The sequence below is a fragment of the Larimichthys crocea genome, chromosome XIX (genome assembly GCF_000972845.2).
Source record: "Larimichthys crocea isolate SSNF chromosome XIX, L_crocea_2.0, whole genome shotgun sequence".
Taxonomy (NCBI): Eukaryota; Metazoa; Chordata; class Actinopteri; family Sciaenidae; genus Larimichthys; species Larimichthys crocea.
In genome coordinates this window covers 12,003,399-12,020,009 of record NC_040029.1, presented here as the reverse complement: position 1 = coordinate 12,020,009, position 16,611 = coordinate 12,003,399, and the positions used below count along the sequence as shown (strand labels likewise).

The 16,611-nt window shown below is 41.4% G+C and overlaps 1 protein-coding gene across 2 annotated transcripts in view; it reads left to right on the top strand.

Moving 5' to 3' along the window:
• Positions 1-16,124, top strand: part of nlgn4xa (neuroligin 4 X-linked a) — a 93,507-nt gene extending 77,383 nt beyond the window's left edge. For both annotated transcript variants that reach the window (XM_027291759.1, XM_027291760.1), the window contains 3 exons: positions 3,443-3,628; positions 5,411-6,200; positions 13,710-16,124. In XM_027291759.1, the coding sequence (XP_027147560.1) occupies positions 3,443-3,628; positions 5,411-6,200; positions 13,710-14,604 (1,871 nt within the window). In that variant the 3' untranslated portion in view covers positions 14,605-16,124. The remainder of the gene's footprint in view (positions 1-3,442; positions 3,629-5,410; positions 6,201-13,709) is intronic.
• Positions 16,125-16,611: the final 487 nt, after the last annotated feature.

Sequence of the window (16,611 nt, the reverse complement as noted above, 5' to 3'; positions counted from 1 at the left end):
GCAAAAAGACGCCAGCGGGCAGAGAGCATATTAACAAGAGAACCAGAGAAATCATGTCAGCTACAGGCGAGTGAGTTGTAATTAGAGCTGGTCAGTTTTTATATGAACGCCTACCTCTACAGGTGCGTTCCACCTAACATTTCTGATGGGTCTGTTGTTCATAATGCATCTCTGGGTGGTAGGCTTAGTTACGTATGCAGTCTATTTTCAGGACGTTGGGCTTTGAAATGAAGCTTTGACTAATCTTCACACGTCCTGGGGGGCGCCCGGTAGGCACACTTCTCTCCTCGGCTCCTTTATGGCGAGGGATGACAGGGGGGGGGGGGGGGGAGAAGAAAGGGGTGACAGAAGAGAAATGGGAGAGGCCGAGGGGGGGAAGGAGGAGAAGGAGGCGAGGGGGTGAAGTGGAAAGGGGAGAGAGCGGCGACAGGGCCTGTGGTCATCCTACAGGGTGTATGAGGCTGCCAGAGGCCTTGTAATCCTCCCCCCACCACCCGTCCCTGCCCTCCTTTCCCTCTCTATCATCCCCTCCACCTCACCATGACAAACCGGATCTGCTCTCTATCAAAGAGCCACAGGCTACCTCTCCTATTTTTCCTCCTTTTTCTTACCCAGCGGTCCTCATCCCATTTGTCATTTACACTGCTTCGGTCTTGGTCAGCTCGCAGGGACAGGCTGTCGCTGCCAGGCTTGGCCGCTGAGCTCATAGGCCTGGCAAGGAGGAGCCACTAGTTCCCCCCCCTCACCCCCAGGGACAGCATTTAGAAAGCCACTTAATGGGTTTAGGGGCATTTGTTAATTTGTAAACAAGTTTCGAATGCAGTGCTCCGTGCCAGAGTGGTTGGTCTGGCTCTTGACTGGAAGGGATCTCTATTGGCCAAACCATTTCTGGAGCCATGAGTGAAATCAAACTCAAAGGCTTTTTCATACTTGACTATTTGTGTACTGACATTTGACACAGTAAAATTCAGCGCAGGCTGATGTGCTAACTTATTATTATTATTACCCAGGGGGTTATAGTAGAAGTACATTTTATTGGCACATTTTACTGAAGATGATGAAATGTACCAACAGTTTCCTGTCTTTGAACATCCTAACATCATGTCTGCAAAAGAGGCGTAGCATGAAAACAGCACAGTTCTCCGCCTGTGTCAGTATCAAAGTGTAGGTCACCTACGATTTGGCGATGCTCGGAGCCCAATACTAGGGATGTAACGATGCATCGTGACACGATTAAAAATCGGTACAAATCGGTTGAAAGAAAAAAAGAATCACGATTCTTGGCGAATGGGAACCACAGCGCACAGCGTGTGTTCTCACTGGTCAAACAGGCTTCCCGGCGCGTTGCGTGAGCGTGGCGTATTTGGTACGTCCTGCACGCCACTTCAAACCCCACCGGGAGTGTTTCAGGAGCGAGCGCTTAGCCCACCAGACTTTGTTTACTTGCTCAGATTTGGACATTTTCCCAGTGTTTCCCTTCTAAACATGCTTCTACATGTGTAAATATGCTACGTAGTTAGTTAGTTTCGCTTTTGTCTGTTTTTACGACGACGGGGTATTTTATTTTGAAAATCCACCGGATTCTCTTTGCTTTTTCTGTGTCTGGCTTTTGCCCGCTCGAGGTGCTCTGTGGAAATTGACGCGTGCTGCTCGCAAGTTTGAATGTTTTTATTTTATTGTTATGTACAAAACTTACCAGCCACATTGGCTGGTGATCAAAAAAGTTCATTTAGAGCCCTGGTTACGCCCCCTCGTGAGCGAAAACTGTACATCACACCAGTTAACAGCAGTTTACTGTGAGATTGTTTCTAAAGAAAGGAGATATTTGTCATGTGTTTTGTTGTTTAAGATGTAAGTTGCACTTTTTATAAGAGAACACAAACTGTTTGAGAGTTTCTGTAAAGAAAGATTTTTTTCCTTCAAATAAAAAGATAATTTTATTTGGTCATAATTTGTCTGTAGCTCATTTTGATTTAAAAAAAATCGTATCGTGAACAAAAAATCGTGACTCGAATCGAGTCGTGAGTTGAGTGTATCGTTACATCCCTACCCAATACACAAACACCAGTTCTTGAAGAAAATGGACTGGAAGCGTAAACACAGGCTTTGGAAGACATTCAGTAAAACACAAGCCATTACACATCCTGTGGAGACAGCTGTTGATTACAGTAGAGGCATATCTGTTCCTCAGATTGTTGAGCACATCATTTACATCCTCTCATGTTGCCATCACGCTGGCACATGGCAAAGTCATTTCTAAACTTAGAAGATCTGGTGACTTAGTGTGGCATCTCGTCAGACATTAGATAGTCCAACAATGCTTGATCACCAATCTGCTCCTCCTCTACAGTATTTATGTGAGAAACAATTGAATTCACTATTGAACTTGGTTTTATTTGACATGATTCACTCCATTGAGTCATTTTATTTACAGGAATACACAATATAGTTAATTTATTTTGATTTATTCTGATGTCCGGGTGCTCTCTATCCCAAATACTTCCATTTCACAGTGTAACTACAGCTCGCTGTGTTTAACAGGGACAATGCGCATTAGCACCAGCAATAGCCGGAAGGCTTTTTTTTTTTTATCTGCAGTCCCTGGACAGATGTTACAAAGTCACCCCCAAAAACAGAAAATCAGATTGAAATTACGAAATGATTGAGATTATGTATGAACATGCCAAACAATAATAACATCAGCAGTATGTTAGTCCATACACTGTGTGTCCATTGGTAGTTTTTCTTCCTAAAACAGCTGGTTTCTATCAAATGTCACTCAAACAGGAGGTAATATTGCATATTTTGGGGACTATTTTCAGAGGTGGATGAATCCCCATAGAGCCAGTGTGTGTTTGGTGGCAGCAGGATGGTGTATGTGACACAGAGTCCAAATAAACTGCAGTGTGTGTGTGTGTTCATCAAAAAAAAAAACATGTCACCCAGTACACAGTGCGGCTCACTGACATGTTTTTTTATTGAACAAAGAAGCTCTGTGGCACAGAGAAAGAAGACGTCAGGCTTTGTATACACATAATACTCAACATAGTGTATGGCATCAGGTATTTCAAACAGGCTTTAGCTGTTTTTCTTCATGTTGAAAAGAGGTTATCACAGCTTTTTACTGGTCTGACCTCACTCAGAAAGCTCAGTAAAAATAGCTGTTTACAGGATCCAAGCACCAACTCCACTGTAACACTGAAAGCCGAGAGAACAGCCTTCATAGAATACTGAACAGCAGCCAGATGGATTCTGATAAGATCCATTTTTAATTTCAACAATTGAACTCAGTTAAACAATGAAGGTCACAATTTAGGGAGATTTCATGCCTTGAGACAAAAGAAGAACGGACTGTCTTCACGAAAACAAAGACGTCTAGATGAAATCAATGCCTCTCTGAAGTAAAGTTTGTATCTGTTTTTCTCTGTTTTCATCAATCCAGGGTTTCTAAGCACAGGAGACCAGGCAGCCAAGGGCAACTATGGTCTGCTGGATCAAATTCAGGCTCTCAGGTGGATCAAAGAAAACATCCAGGCCTTCAAAGGAGATCCAAAGAGAGTGACCATCTTTGGATCTGGAGCCGGAGCATCGTGCGTCAGCCTGCTCACCCTCTCGCATTACTCAGAAGGTATGTTTCTACAGGCTTACAGGCATCCTCATCATTTCTGCTTCATGTGTGTAAGAGGTAGAAAAGTCCTGAACCTCAGTAGCATGAAGAACAAGTCTGTTTGGTAACATCTGATTACTCATCATATTTGATCATTGCGTGCAGAAACAACGACCAAGGCATGTGTTCATTCAAGTGTGAATCCTGCCCCAGTCTGTCTAAAAGCATTAGACAAATTCTGGATTATCATATTTTTCTATTTTTATTCATATTATCAAATTATTAAGGGAGATTTTTAAATAAGAGAGCCAAAAGGTCTTCCTTTGTACAAATGAATAACTCTCAAATGTGTCCAACGAGAGGTGAAAATAGGCTGACCCAACTGTCAGAAAAAAAAAAAAAGGATTTGGAGGATTGGATCTCAAAAAGTGCTGCCACAGTTCCTGGGTCATTTTCCTCTCTACGTGGGACAAACACAGGCTTTGTGAAAAATTCATCTTCCTACAACCTTTTTATCTTGCTGCTAGAAGTCCATTGGATTTACCTCATAGGCAATTTAGAGCGAGGGGGACTTTGTATTTGCTTCTTTGGTCTGGTGTTGCAGTTATTACGTCTGTTTCATTTCTCTTCATCTTGTACTTGAGGGAATAGGAATGGCTTACTTTACATTTAGATACAGTCCTCATGTTCTGATAGGAAGAAATGATGGCTGAGAGAGTCGAAAAACACTCGATTCCCTGCCTGGCATTCTCGGTGATGTATAATACATCAACGGGAATGCTCCTTTTTGCGTTTTGCTGCTGTAAATCAGAGCTCCATTCCTGTAAAGCAGACATCAGCAAACATACCAAGGCCATAAAAAACCCAGGCACGCTGTATGTATAGTTTTGAAGTTAATATCTGACTTGAGGTTTAACTGATATTCCACATCTGAGCCAAGGCGGCAGTAGTAAAAGCTCATACACTGCTAACCAGGACTTGTGGGAAATGTCTGCTGTGTGCTCAAAACATACTTTTCAAGTCGGCCTGGTTGAGTCACCATCTATGTTTGCATAGAGTATAAATAGCACTCTGAAACAAAAAAAAAATACACACAACTTCAGTGTTCCTAGTGTATTGTGGCCTAGTTGCTGATTGGCAATCCAAGAAGAAGCCGTGTTCCAGGATATGGAAACTGCCTCAGGTGTTCTTGCCATATAAACAGTAAAAAATCTTTTATGTTTCCGTTTGTTCATTAGGGACACAAAGATGTAATATCAATATTTTAAATCATCCTTTTATTTGCCGTGGAATATTTTTATATTGTTATGACGAGATGGAGCTTAAGAATTCTCTTTGACTTCTCTCAATGATATTGTATGTGCTTCAAAATAAGTATTTTTTCAATGTGAATTCAGTGGAATTTCTTTACCGTGGAACCAGAAATGTTGAGTTTCGAGGTTTATTTCTGGGTATGGGGCCAACGGAATATGCATAGTAGTGTGTTTAGTAGTTTTAGTAGTAGTAAGGCGTCAAAATAAAAAAATAAGAAATTGGAAAAAGTCAAAATCCCAAAGAAAGAAATCAAACTTTTAATTAGAATTTCATTTGAGGGATAAAAAAACAACAAAAAAAACATCATTGGTAGCTGTTAGCTGTGTTCAGTAAAGGGTGTCAGGATCTGTATCAGTGAAAAAAACCTTACACTCATTTCCATACTTTTAACTAAAGCAAAATGTTGCTGTATTACACCTGACATGAAGAATGAACTCTTTGCTGTGTGTGTGTATGTTTGTCCTTCACTAATACCAGCTCCAATCTCAGATCTGTTCCAGAAAGCAATCATCCAGAGTGGCACAGCACTGTCCAGCTGGGCGGTCAACTACCAGCCTGCCAAGTACACGCGTGCCCTGGCTGAGAAGGTGGGCTGCAACATGCTGGACACCATCGATCTGGTGGAGTGCCTGCAGAACAAGAATTACAAAGAGCTGATTGAGCAGTACATCACACCCGCAAAGTACCACATCGCCTTCGGGCCTGTGATTGATGGCGATGTCATTCCGGATGACCCCCAGATCCTCATGGAGCAAGGGGAGTTCCTCAACTATGATATCATGCTTGGGGTCAACCAGGGCGAGGGGTTTAAGTTCGTAGACGGCATCGTGGACAGCGAGGACGGGGTCTCTGCCAATGATTTTGATTTTGCTGTGTCAGACTTTGTGGACCATCTCTATGGCTACCCGGAGGGCAAGGACACTCTGCGTGAGACCATCAAGTTCATGTATACGGACTGGGCGGACAAGGAGAACCCAGAGACACGGCGCAAGACCCTGGTGGCTCTGTTCACCGACCACCAGTGGGTGGCACCAGCAGTTGCCACAGCTGACCTCCATGCCCAGTATGGCTCACCGACCTATTTCTATGCTTTCTACCACCACTGTCAGAGCGATATGAAGCCTAGCTGGGCTGACTCAGCCCACGGTGATGAAGTACCATACGTCTTTGGAATCCCCATGATCGGCCCTACGGATCTTTTCAACTGCAACTTCTCCAAGAATGACGTGATGCTGAGTGCTGTCGTCATGACCTACTGGACTAACTTTGCTAAAACAGGGTGAGTGCTCCCGCCATTGTCCTTTCCTTTCATGCTAGGCCATCATTCGTATGATCTGATTTGACAATATATGAGATACACAACCCTTACTACACTGTTCATTTAGAATAAACACCCATAATCTGCTTAGAAATCATATAAAAGAGTGCTTTTAATAACGTCAGACCTTATGATGATCATGTTTGGATGGTTCTCTAGTGTCAAAAGTAATCAGTAATAAGTACATGCAAGGTTCAAGGTTCAATTTATTCATCCATAAAATCTTTCCAGAGCTCTCATCCTGATCAACCAATGAGTACAGACTATGAAAATAACTGGGTTAAAATAACCATTCAAACAATAACACAAAGAACTGGAAATCAAAGTCATCAGGTGATTGAACATTGAACACATTGGGCTGCAGATCTTGGTAGGTTACGTGGACGTAGCTGATGCCAAGTCTGGTGAAGTCTTGATGAATTGTTGGACATTTTGGGGTATGCACCCATAATGTCTGCTGCCTGCAAATGTGGGGGCATTTGGGATAGTTTACACCACCTAGAGCATGATGGGAACTGTAGTTCCAAAACACAAAACATATCCATCACTACTGAAAGAAAGAAAACGATAAGAGTGACATAATCCATGAATATTTTGCACTTTTTACTTGTTTTTTGACTACTTTACTATTTGAGTACTTTAAGATAGAATGATTCATCAACATAGTTGATAGTTCTTCCATCCTTGCCACACTGTATTAAAAATCTGAACAAATCATTTGTTCCAAATGCGTGACACTGTTTTTCATCATTCGTGTTGTACAGTAGCACATGTATTGACAGACATCTGAGAATTCTTCAGGAGATAATAGCGTATGACATACCCTGTGAATAAAAGCTGAACATAACAGACAGTTAAAATGACCTTTAAAGCCTGCAGAGAATAAGTACTTGATACGTCAAAGATAGATTTAGGTATCAACAAAAAGTTTTGTTTATTAATGATTAACTTCTGGAGTCAGAGAGATCAAGTGGAGGTTAATAAAACAAGTCATCCTCCCCTGGTGCTGCAGCAGAGCTGGATTTGATGAGAGGATTTGCTCTCTGTTTGTATTTGGATCACGTTTTTGTTTCACACACCTTGAGATTAGGTATCAGGGTGTTTGCAGCTCAGTCATACTGAAAATTCACTTTAAGGTGAATAAATAAAGTCTTGATCAGCTTCATAGGCTGTAGCGTTCACTCCCCTGCTCCCTGTTTGGCTTCCATCCAGCTGATGCCTGATCAGCGGGGGACTGGCTGCCTTATAGACATTTTGGGAAGGCTCTTTTCTCATGCTTCTTTTTTTTGTTCACTGTTCTTCCAATAAAGCAGTGACTGGAAGCAAATTCATCACTGCGAGCGTAGCCATTTTTCAACAAGCCTCCCCCGCTCTTTGCAGAATCTCCCATTGTGAACGGCAGATTGATGTTTTCAAACTTTTCCTGGTTTCAGAGCCAAAGAATCCAGCAGTTTGGATGTACACGCAGAAATACCATGGAGTGTTGCTGTGATTATGTACAGTAACTGCTGCTGTTATTCTGTTTCAGAGTAAGTGGCGGCTTGAAGAGACGCACGAAAGACTCACATATTGATAATAAATGTGTAAGAATTTCAGAAGGCAAAAAAGATGCAGAACATGGCAAGGATTTTAGAAATACCTTGGGGCATTTCGACCTTCTCCCACTCTCTGCGATGTGGGAACCCCATTCCCTCTCCCAACTTATCAAATATGGCTTGGTCAGAAGTTCTACGGCCCTGTAGTGTCATTTCTGGACGTGCCCATGCAGCGTGATGTTTTTTATGTGCTGTTAAAGTCAGGTGACACAGTGTAAAGGGTGATCAAGCTCACATTTGGAGGTGTTTGCCATGGTTAAAACGAACAAAGGGGGGCGGTCGGTAGCGTAGTGGGTTAAGCGGCCGCCCCGTGTGTAAAGGCTACAGTCCTCGCTGCAGCTGGTTCCGGTTCGAACCCCACATCGGACGGCCATTTACTGCGTGTTACTCCCCCTGTCTATCTTCAGCCGTGTTACTCCCCCTGTCTATCTTCAGCTGTCCTATCATTAAAGGCATGAAAAAAGCCCCCAAAAATAATCTTAAAACAAACAAACAAACAAACAAAGGATGTTCATGTCCAGCAGGAAACAAAAAGTTAGCGTTGACTTCAACTGACATTATATATTTCAACCCAAATCATGATCTTCTCCCACAAACTGTGACTGTTAAAAGTCATAAAATGTAAAATGTTTTTCAGAAGGCTTTATTTTAAAAGCCGGACGTTGCATATTTTTATGGTAATCTTCGTCAGACATTGCATACTCATTTTTGAGTCCCAGTTTGAAGCCTAGGACCGTTGACCAAGCTGCCATTTCTGATGAGCTTGGAGTGAGAATGAGGTCAGGGAGGGCTCAGTGTCTTTCACAATATTGTTCAGTTTTTATTCATTAGGGAATGTATTTATAATTGTATTTTTGTCACTGACTGAATTAACACTAAGTCATAACACAGCAGCACAGCTGCAAATCCAATTTTGTGTTTCATTAGTTATTTTTTATGTTTTTTTGTTTTTGTTTTAAATCAAGGTGCTGGGTGGGAGGGAGTGTTCAAGATGCTGTCATTCATCTCAAGGAATGGTCTGTGTGGTTGTGGGCAGAACCACAGTTTGAGGGTTTTGCAGCCACTGTCCTTCATATTAGGTGCACTCTTCCGAACCTTTCACATTTAACATATACACCCTAAAACTGACATGGGTTCAGATCTCCCCCTTTTTTTTCTTCCTCTAGCAGCAGAACAACATTCTTTTGAGTGTTACAAAACATTACTTTATTTTTCAAGAACTTCTATGTCATTCATTTTAGTGCTGTCATAGTTTTATTATGAACATTTGCATTGTATCAGGATGGTGGGCATAAATCCAAATACCCCCCATACTGTAGATGGCACCATCATCAGTAAATAGAAAGATGAATTGACGAAGCTAAAGACTGAAAAGCTAACCCACAAACATTTAAAGCTGGTCTGGTGTCAGACAGTACGAGGTAACACTGAATATATTACAGCTCTTCCAAGCACATGAAAGCATCTGTTCAAACACTCTGTGAATTTTCAGTTTTCATACACCTGTCAGAGTGAGAGCGGTGCAGATTTAGCTCCTCACCTATGGCAGGAGTCACTGTTATCCTCACCAGATTGGACGCTTGATGGAAACATATGCAAGCAAAGCATATATTTTGCAGTTCAGTGAGCATGGAGCGTTATCTTTTTCTTTTTTTTCCTTCTTTTTATGAAGAAATTCAGTGTGGCATATTGTTCCAACATATGTTAGTACTAAGACGACAGGCTCACCACATGCTACACTGCCTTATGTATGGTTCCATATGTAGCCACCAGTTGGAGGGCAGACTTTACATTATGGCTGAATCCAGTCTTTTTAATGAGAGAGACCTCCAGGAGAGGGAACAGGTTCAGCTGTGTACATTTTCAGCCAGTGTGTTTGCTCTACCTTTAATAGATCCCCCATAGGTGTTATCTTGGCAAAGGTGACTGTCCCTGGGGTCTGAATTAGAAAACTCATCTTCGGTTCAGTGGTTCTGACTTCATCACCACACGAAGAAAACAAACTATTCTGTCTATTCTGCCTGTAAACCTCCTCTAACACTCCCCCCGGTGCTCTGAGCTCACAGTCCAGGCTAACGAACTGAGCTAACATGAGCTAACAGCAGCTACAGCTGTCAGCAGTTTACTTCACTGTCCATCATAAACTCTGTAAATCACAGAGAGGGAAAAACAGAAAATATTTTCTCCATAAAATATGATCCAGTTTCACCGAAGTCAGTCAAATAGTTGGTGGTGGTGTGTGTTACATAATTCTTGGGGGTGATCACAGAGCACAAAGTTGCATCAAATAGACGCAGTGTGGGAATGACACCATGTTGAGCCGCATTTTGTAATAACGGTGCATTTTGTAATAAACGTCCAAAATGTAATAACTTTTTCATTTCATTTTGTAATAAAGCCGCATTTTGTAATAAACTGGCCAAACGTATTTTGTAATAAATTTTGCCGCATTATGTAATAAGTTATTACATTTTGACAAGATTATTACCAAATGCAAAAAATCTGCAATTTACATAATATTCTCTGTTAATGCAACCTTTGAATAGTGTACTGATAGTAATTGCTAAGTACTGCTACTAGGCTAATACAGTGATACTAATAATAGGCCTAGCTTTTACAAATACTTTAAAGTAAAATAAAATACAATTAACAAACAAATAAACTATGCTTTAGAATTGTTATTACATAATGCACCATGTTATTACATTTCCTAGAAAATAAAAAAGTTGCAAGTGCATTTTGTAATAATCTTGTCAAAATGTAATAACTTATTACATAATGCGGCAAAATTTATTACAAAATGCGTTGGGGCAGTTTATTACAAAATGCGGCAGTTTATTACAAAATGCGGCTTTATTACAAAATGAAATGAAAAAGTTATTACATTTTGGACGTTTATTACAAAATGCACCGTTATTACAAAATGCGGCTCAACACACCATCCACCGCAACCAAGTTATTTTATGGTAGAAAAGTTGCACAATTAGGCTTTAATGTGGTCTTGGTTTCTCCATATTTGCACACTTTTTTTCTGTTTTGTTTATTAGAGCCAGTATGCAAAGAGTTTAGAATATGGCAAAATAAACACGTTATCTTCTGCTGCAGGAACTTTAAAGCATTTTAAAAATGTATCTCACTGCACAGCTTAGGTTGACCATAAATCCTCACATAAAATCTCAGACAGTAAAAGAATGTGCAGCAATATGTGTGTGTGTGTGTTTAACTTCTGATTGGATCACACTGAAATATTCGTTGAAATACAGGGCCTGAGCTTCCATCAGATATTTAATTATTTGATCCAATAAAACATTTCATTTTTATTATTCTATAAATCCAAAGAAACAAACTGGTGTGATATAACAGCTGAAAAGAAGATGGAGCATTTGGGTCGGTAATCGTTTTACAGATGGCTGCTCTGGCTCCATGTGTCCACATGTCGAACTGTCCTTGGGCATCGGGCCATGGGTGTAAGAGTGTGTGTGTATGTGTGTGTGTTTGTGAATTTATGAATGGGCAGCAAATTGTAAAGTGCTTTGGATAAAAGCCCGATATAAAATGCAGCCATCCATTTATTTTAACAAATAAGCAGTGGGCCTGCTTACATAATCAAAAAAAAAAAGAGCAAAGAAAACATTGAATGAAGTCTTTTTAAAACTGGCAACAGACAACACAGATGGAGTGTGTGTGGTGGTCTGCTGTTGTGTTTGCAGATTTACTTCCTCTTTGTTTTGCACAATCAGTGGAACAACCTTTCAGAAACTGTGATTACTTTGTTTCAGAACTCTCAGGTCAGCTCCGTCTTCCAAAAGAAACTTTAGATCTTTTCAAACCAACAGCATCAAGCAGACTATAGGCTTCAGATGGGATGGCTCTGCGGGAGTCTGATTCCTCTGACTCGATGCTTTGCTTCTCTCCAGATGATTATCCTGAAGAAGAACCAATGGTTCGCCTTAGAACGTTTCCTGATGCAGGGGCTGGATTTGTTTGCTTATGACGTCCTTCTCAGACATGACGCTTTCAGGGATGTTTGCTTTACATTTGCCTCACTGCAAAATGTTACATGTAGATATTATGAAGGTAGATATTATGCCACTTTTGAGATATATATTTGTTATCTAAATTGTTAGAAAGTATGGATTGCACTCACCAAAAACAATGGAAAGAAAGAAATAGAAAAAAGACCTTGTTATGTCATAAAAGGAATTTTGAGGGTTAGGGCATGGGTCAAAGTTTACATATACAGTTTAGACATTTAAAATTCAATGAAATAAACAAAGTTACATACTGGCATCCTTGGACTTCCATACCGGCTCATATGTAGGCTATATATTCCGTGCCCTAATTCGTATATTCTAACGACATATTAACTGTACAGATTATGTTTACTTTATTTTGTTCTTAAAACTGCAATTTTGGAATGTCATTGCTGACATTTTATTTTCCAGGCTGTTCCTGGATCTGTTTTAGCACCATACACAATTAATTGAAATTCCTCTTGTGTGCAGCTCCTCCATTTCCTTTGGGGATTGCATTGTGGAGGGAAAGTGTTCGTCAAGGTTTTTAGTCTGCTGACTTTTTGTAGCATCATTTATGTTGTCATTTTTTTTCCAGTGTGATTACAACTCCACACTCAAAAGCTGCTGAGAAATACATAGTTTGTGTGTAGTGTGGACTCAGAAGAAGTACACGTTCAATGATTGTCCCTCATACAGAGCCAGGAGTTTGTCATCGTCCCTCGGTGTGCCCCAAAAATGCAATGCGTGACTCTAGATGAGTCCTTCCTATTGAGTATTCAGAGATATACCCCCCCGCCTCCCCTACACACACACCACACCACCCCGCAAACACACACATACATGCACAGATACACAAATACTCCAGTGTGTCGGCTCCAAGGTTGTTGTCTAGCCTTCACTCCCCCTCACCTCTCCAAAGTTAATGAAATCGCTCCGGCAAAGTCGCTGGAGAGGCAGCTCTTTTTCCGAACTCACCCTAGGTGAGACTGAATATTAAGAAAATGTGACAACAGACCTGGAAAACGTTCCATTGGCGTATAAAGGACACGGAACATTTTGTCCGCTCGGCGCATTCAAATTGTGAGTCACCCAGAAACACATTAGCTTTGAACAGAGGGAGAAGAGAGGCTGTGACTTTTCAGAGTAATGACTCATTTGCATTATCATGATGGTTTAAAATGATTTGAAGGAAAAGCCATTCTTCCCCGGAGTTTCTGTTCTCTATCGTCCAGCAGGTTCTCGTGGATCGTGGCTGCTGCTGTGATCCTGCACGACGTCCACTACACATATTACTACTGTCATTATTGCTACCATATCTCCATTACAGTTTATAGTTAGTTGATGATTTGCTGCTGCTGTGCATCTGTGTCTCCCTATCTCTATCACAGGTTCCACTGCTATTGTAATCATTTTATCATTCATTGTGATTTATTGTCATTTTATCATTCATTGTAATTGTACAATATGTTTGTGTTGATTTGTTCTGTACACGTGACATCCATTGCACGTCTGTCCGTCCTGGGAGAGGGATCCCTCCTCTGTGGCTCTTCCTGAGGTTTCTTCCACCTTTTTTCCCTGTTAAAGGTTTTTTGTGGGCAACCCTCGAACCGAGGGTCTAAGGACAGAGGGTTTTACTCCCTGTACAGATTGTAAAGCCCTCTGAGGCAAATGTACTTTGTGACTTTGGGCTACACAAATAAAATCTGATTTATGTGATTAAATGTGTTTAAAATTTGATCCTTTGGTTATGTTGTTCTAGGTCGCATTAATGCATGTTTACAGTCCCATGACTGACTCGGAGAGAGATACCATAACATAAAAAACATTTGCTAATTAAATGTTCTATTTTCTTCTTTCAGAGATCCAAACCAACCAGTCCCACAGGATACCAAGTTCATCCACACAAAACCCAACCGCTTTGAGGAGGTAGCCTGGACCAAGTACAACCCCAAAGACCAGCTCTACCTTCACATTGGCCTCAAACCTCGAGTCCGAGACCACTACCGCGCAACTAAGGTCGCCTTCTGGTTGGAACTGGTTCCGCATCTCCACAATATAAATGAATTTTTTCAATACGTATCCACCACCACCAAGATACCTCCGCAGGACACCACCCCGTACCCTTACACCAAACGGTTCCCTGGCAAAAACAACTGGCCATCCACCACCCGTCACCCAGGGGTCCCACCCGCCAACACCAAACAGACCACCGACCAACGCAAGAGTGGCGACCTGACCGACGAGTCTACCGTGGTGATCGAGACCAAGAGGGACTACTCTACCGAGCTGAGCGTCACCATCGCAGTCGGGGCGTCCCTGCTCTTTCTGAACATCCTCGCCTTCGCTGCACTCTACTATAAAAAGGACAAGCGGCGACACGAGTCGAACCGGCGCGTCCCGACCCCACAACGCAACTCCGCACCGACCAACACGCCCTCCACAGCCAACGACGTGGCCCACCTGCAGAGCGAGGAGCTGATGTCTCTGCAGATGAAGCAGCAGCAGCTGGAGCACGAGCACCACCACGAGTGCGAATCCCTGCAGACCCACGACACGCTGCGCCTCACTTGCCCGCCCGACTACACCCTCACCCTGCGCCGGTCGCCCGACGACATACCCCTTATGACGCCCAGCACCATCACCATGATCCCCAACTCGCTAGCTGGCATGCAGCCTCTGCACAACTTCAACACTTTCGGTGGCAGCCAGAACAGTACCAACTTACCCCACGGCCACTCCACCACACGGGTATAGCTCCGCTGGGACAGGACGGCAGCGGATTCCCTCTGGATGAGCCACTGACCTCGCAAGGCAAATCTGACAAGATAAAACTGTGTGAAGCACAGACTCAGCAGATGTTATTTTGCTACCATGCCTTCTTGAAAAGTATATACAGTATAAATTGAAAATATTCAAAGTGAATGTTACTATAGTAATAACTCTATTTGGAGCTAAGCTTCATGGAAGGTTTCGAGGAGTTTTACCAAAAGACAAGGCACCCAGGGGATGACTGTTAATATTCTTACGACACAAAATGAACAGTTTCAGTGTGACAGAGAAGCCTCGGCAGAGGCTTTTGTGCCATAAACACACACACAGCAGGAAGACGGTGGCAACAGTTGTTGAAAAGCAACAAAGGACCGTTGAGGAACATCATCTTTTCATGATCCTTCATTGCATCGAACACGTGACGTGGGCACAGAATTCTACACCCCAGCCTGAAATGTATTTATGAAAACTTTGTAAAAAAAAAAACTGAGAAAAAAAGGAAAAAAGGTATATAGTTGTGCGTGGAAATTTGAAAAAAAAAAGGAAAAAAAACATATTAAAGGAGTTCTTCTATTCTCGTTTTCTTTTGGCTGAGATCTTTTAGGTTTTTTCCAGCTTGTGCTTTCTGTTTCGGTGCGTGTAAATATATCCCAAACATCCTCCTCCATTCTTTTCCCTGATTCCAAGCCGTGTTTCATTCTTTTGTTTTCACAGAACGACCAAAATGCGAACACAATCCCATCTTTGGAGGGTCATCACATCCGGTAACTGTCTCGTGCGTTGCTTTGTTTCCCACTCTTTAGACCGCTGCATGTCCAAGGAAGAGCTTTACTCTCCATTTTCAGACACGTCTCCTGTCTGACAATGAGGACTGACTTGATCCCATCACCTGCCGTCATCCTGTTATGCTTCCAATAGGTTTTTTTTTGTGGCTTTTTCTGTCTTGCAATCTCAGCACTGCCTGAGCTTACAATGTGACCAGCAATGTATTATTTAGAACTTAAAAAAAAGGCAGTGACTTTTTTGTATCAATATTAGTTGGATATGTTTGTAAAGAAATATATGTTAGATATTTCAAATTGTCATATGCTAGCAATATGTAAAGTATTGTGCCAGGCTTGTGATATTTTGGGTTACAAAAGCAAGTGAATGAGTGTAAATATTAATAATATTAATTATTATAAAATTACAGACAAAAGTAACCATTAACTCTCTTTCCGTTTTGCATCCTATTACAAAAAAAAAAATGGAAGTACATGAAGAAGATTTTAAGCTACATTTGTAAATTCTATAAAAGATATATTCTTGCCATTTGGTCTCTAAACCAGTCAAGATAACAAGGGTTTTAATGTAGAGTTTTCAAATTTTAGTTTGTCTTATATTTGTTTGCGGTTTTGCCTTAAGTGATAATAGAGATATTTCTGGCTGGACACCTGTATAAACTTTTTCTGCAACATTTTTAATAAAATATCACAGTATTTTCTAAAAAAAAGAGAAAAAAAAAAGAAAGGTGTAAGGTTTTATTGAGTTTGATTGGATGGTCGCGTGTGTCGTGTGTGCAACTTATCAGTATGATATGTAAGTGCCAAATCATAACAGAAGTTTTCTTATATAGAGCAGCTCTAGACTGTACAGAGATGCAACAATTCCTACAATGAGCAAGCACCTGGTGTCATTGACAAGGAAACACTTTGTTTAAGTGGAACCGGCTCATTGTTGGCCTCTCTCAGTTAAACAGAAATACTGTTTACACTTACACTTTGTTTCTACGTTGAACTTTTTCAATTGCTCTTTAGTGAACCTTAATGAAAGTCAACACTTCCTGCAGAGTTTCACATTAAAAGTCGTCTTAAAGGGCACAGTCTCCAATTCTTGGCAGGGTTGCCAAGAATTGGAGAAATGAAACAGCGGAAAAAAAAGGCTTCCCAAACTGCTAGTGACAGCACAAAGAAAGAAAAAGAGAAGAAGCACTGAGTGCATGGTCATTGTGAC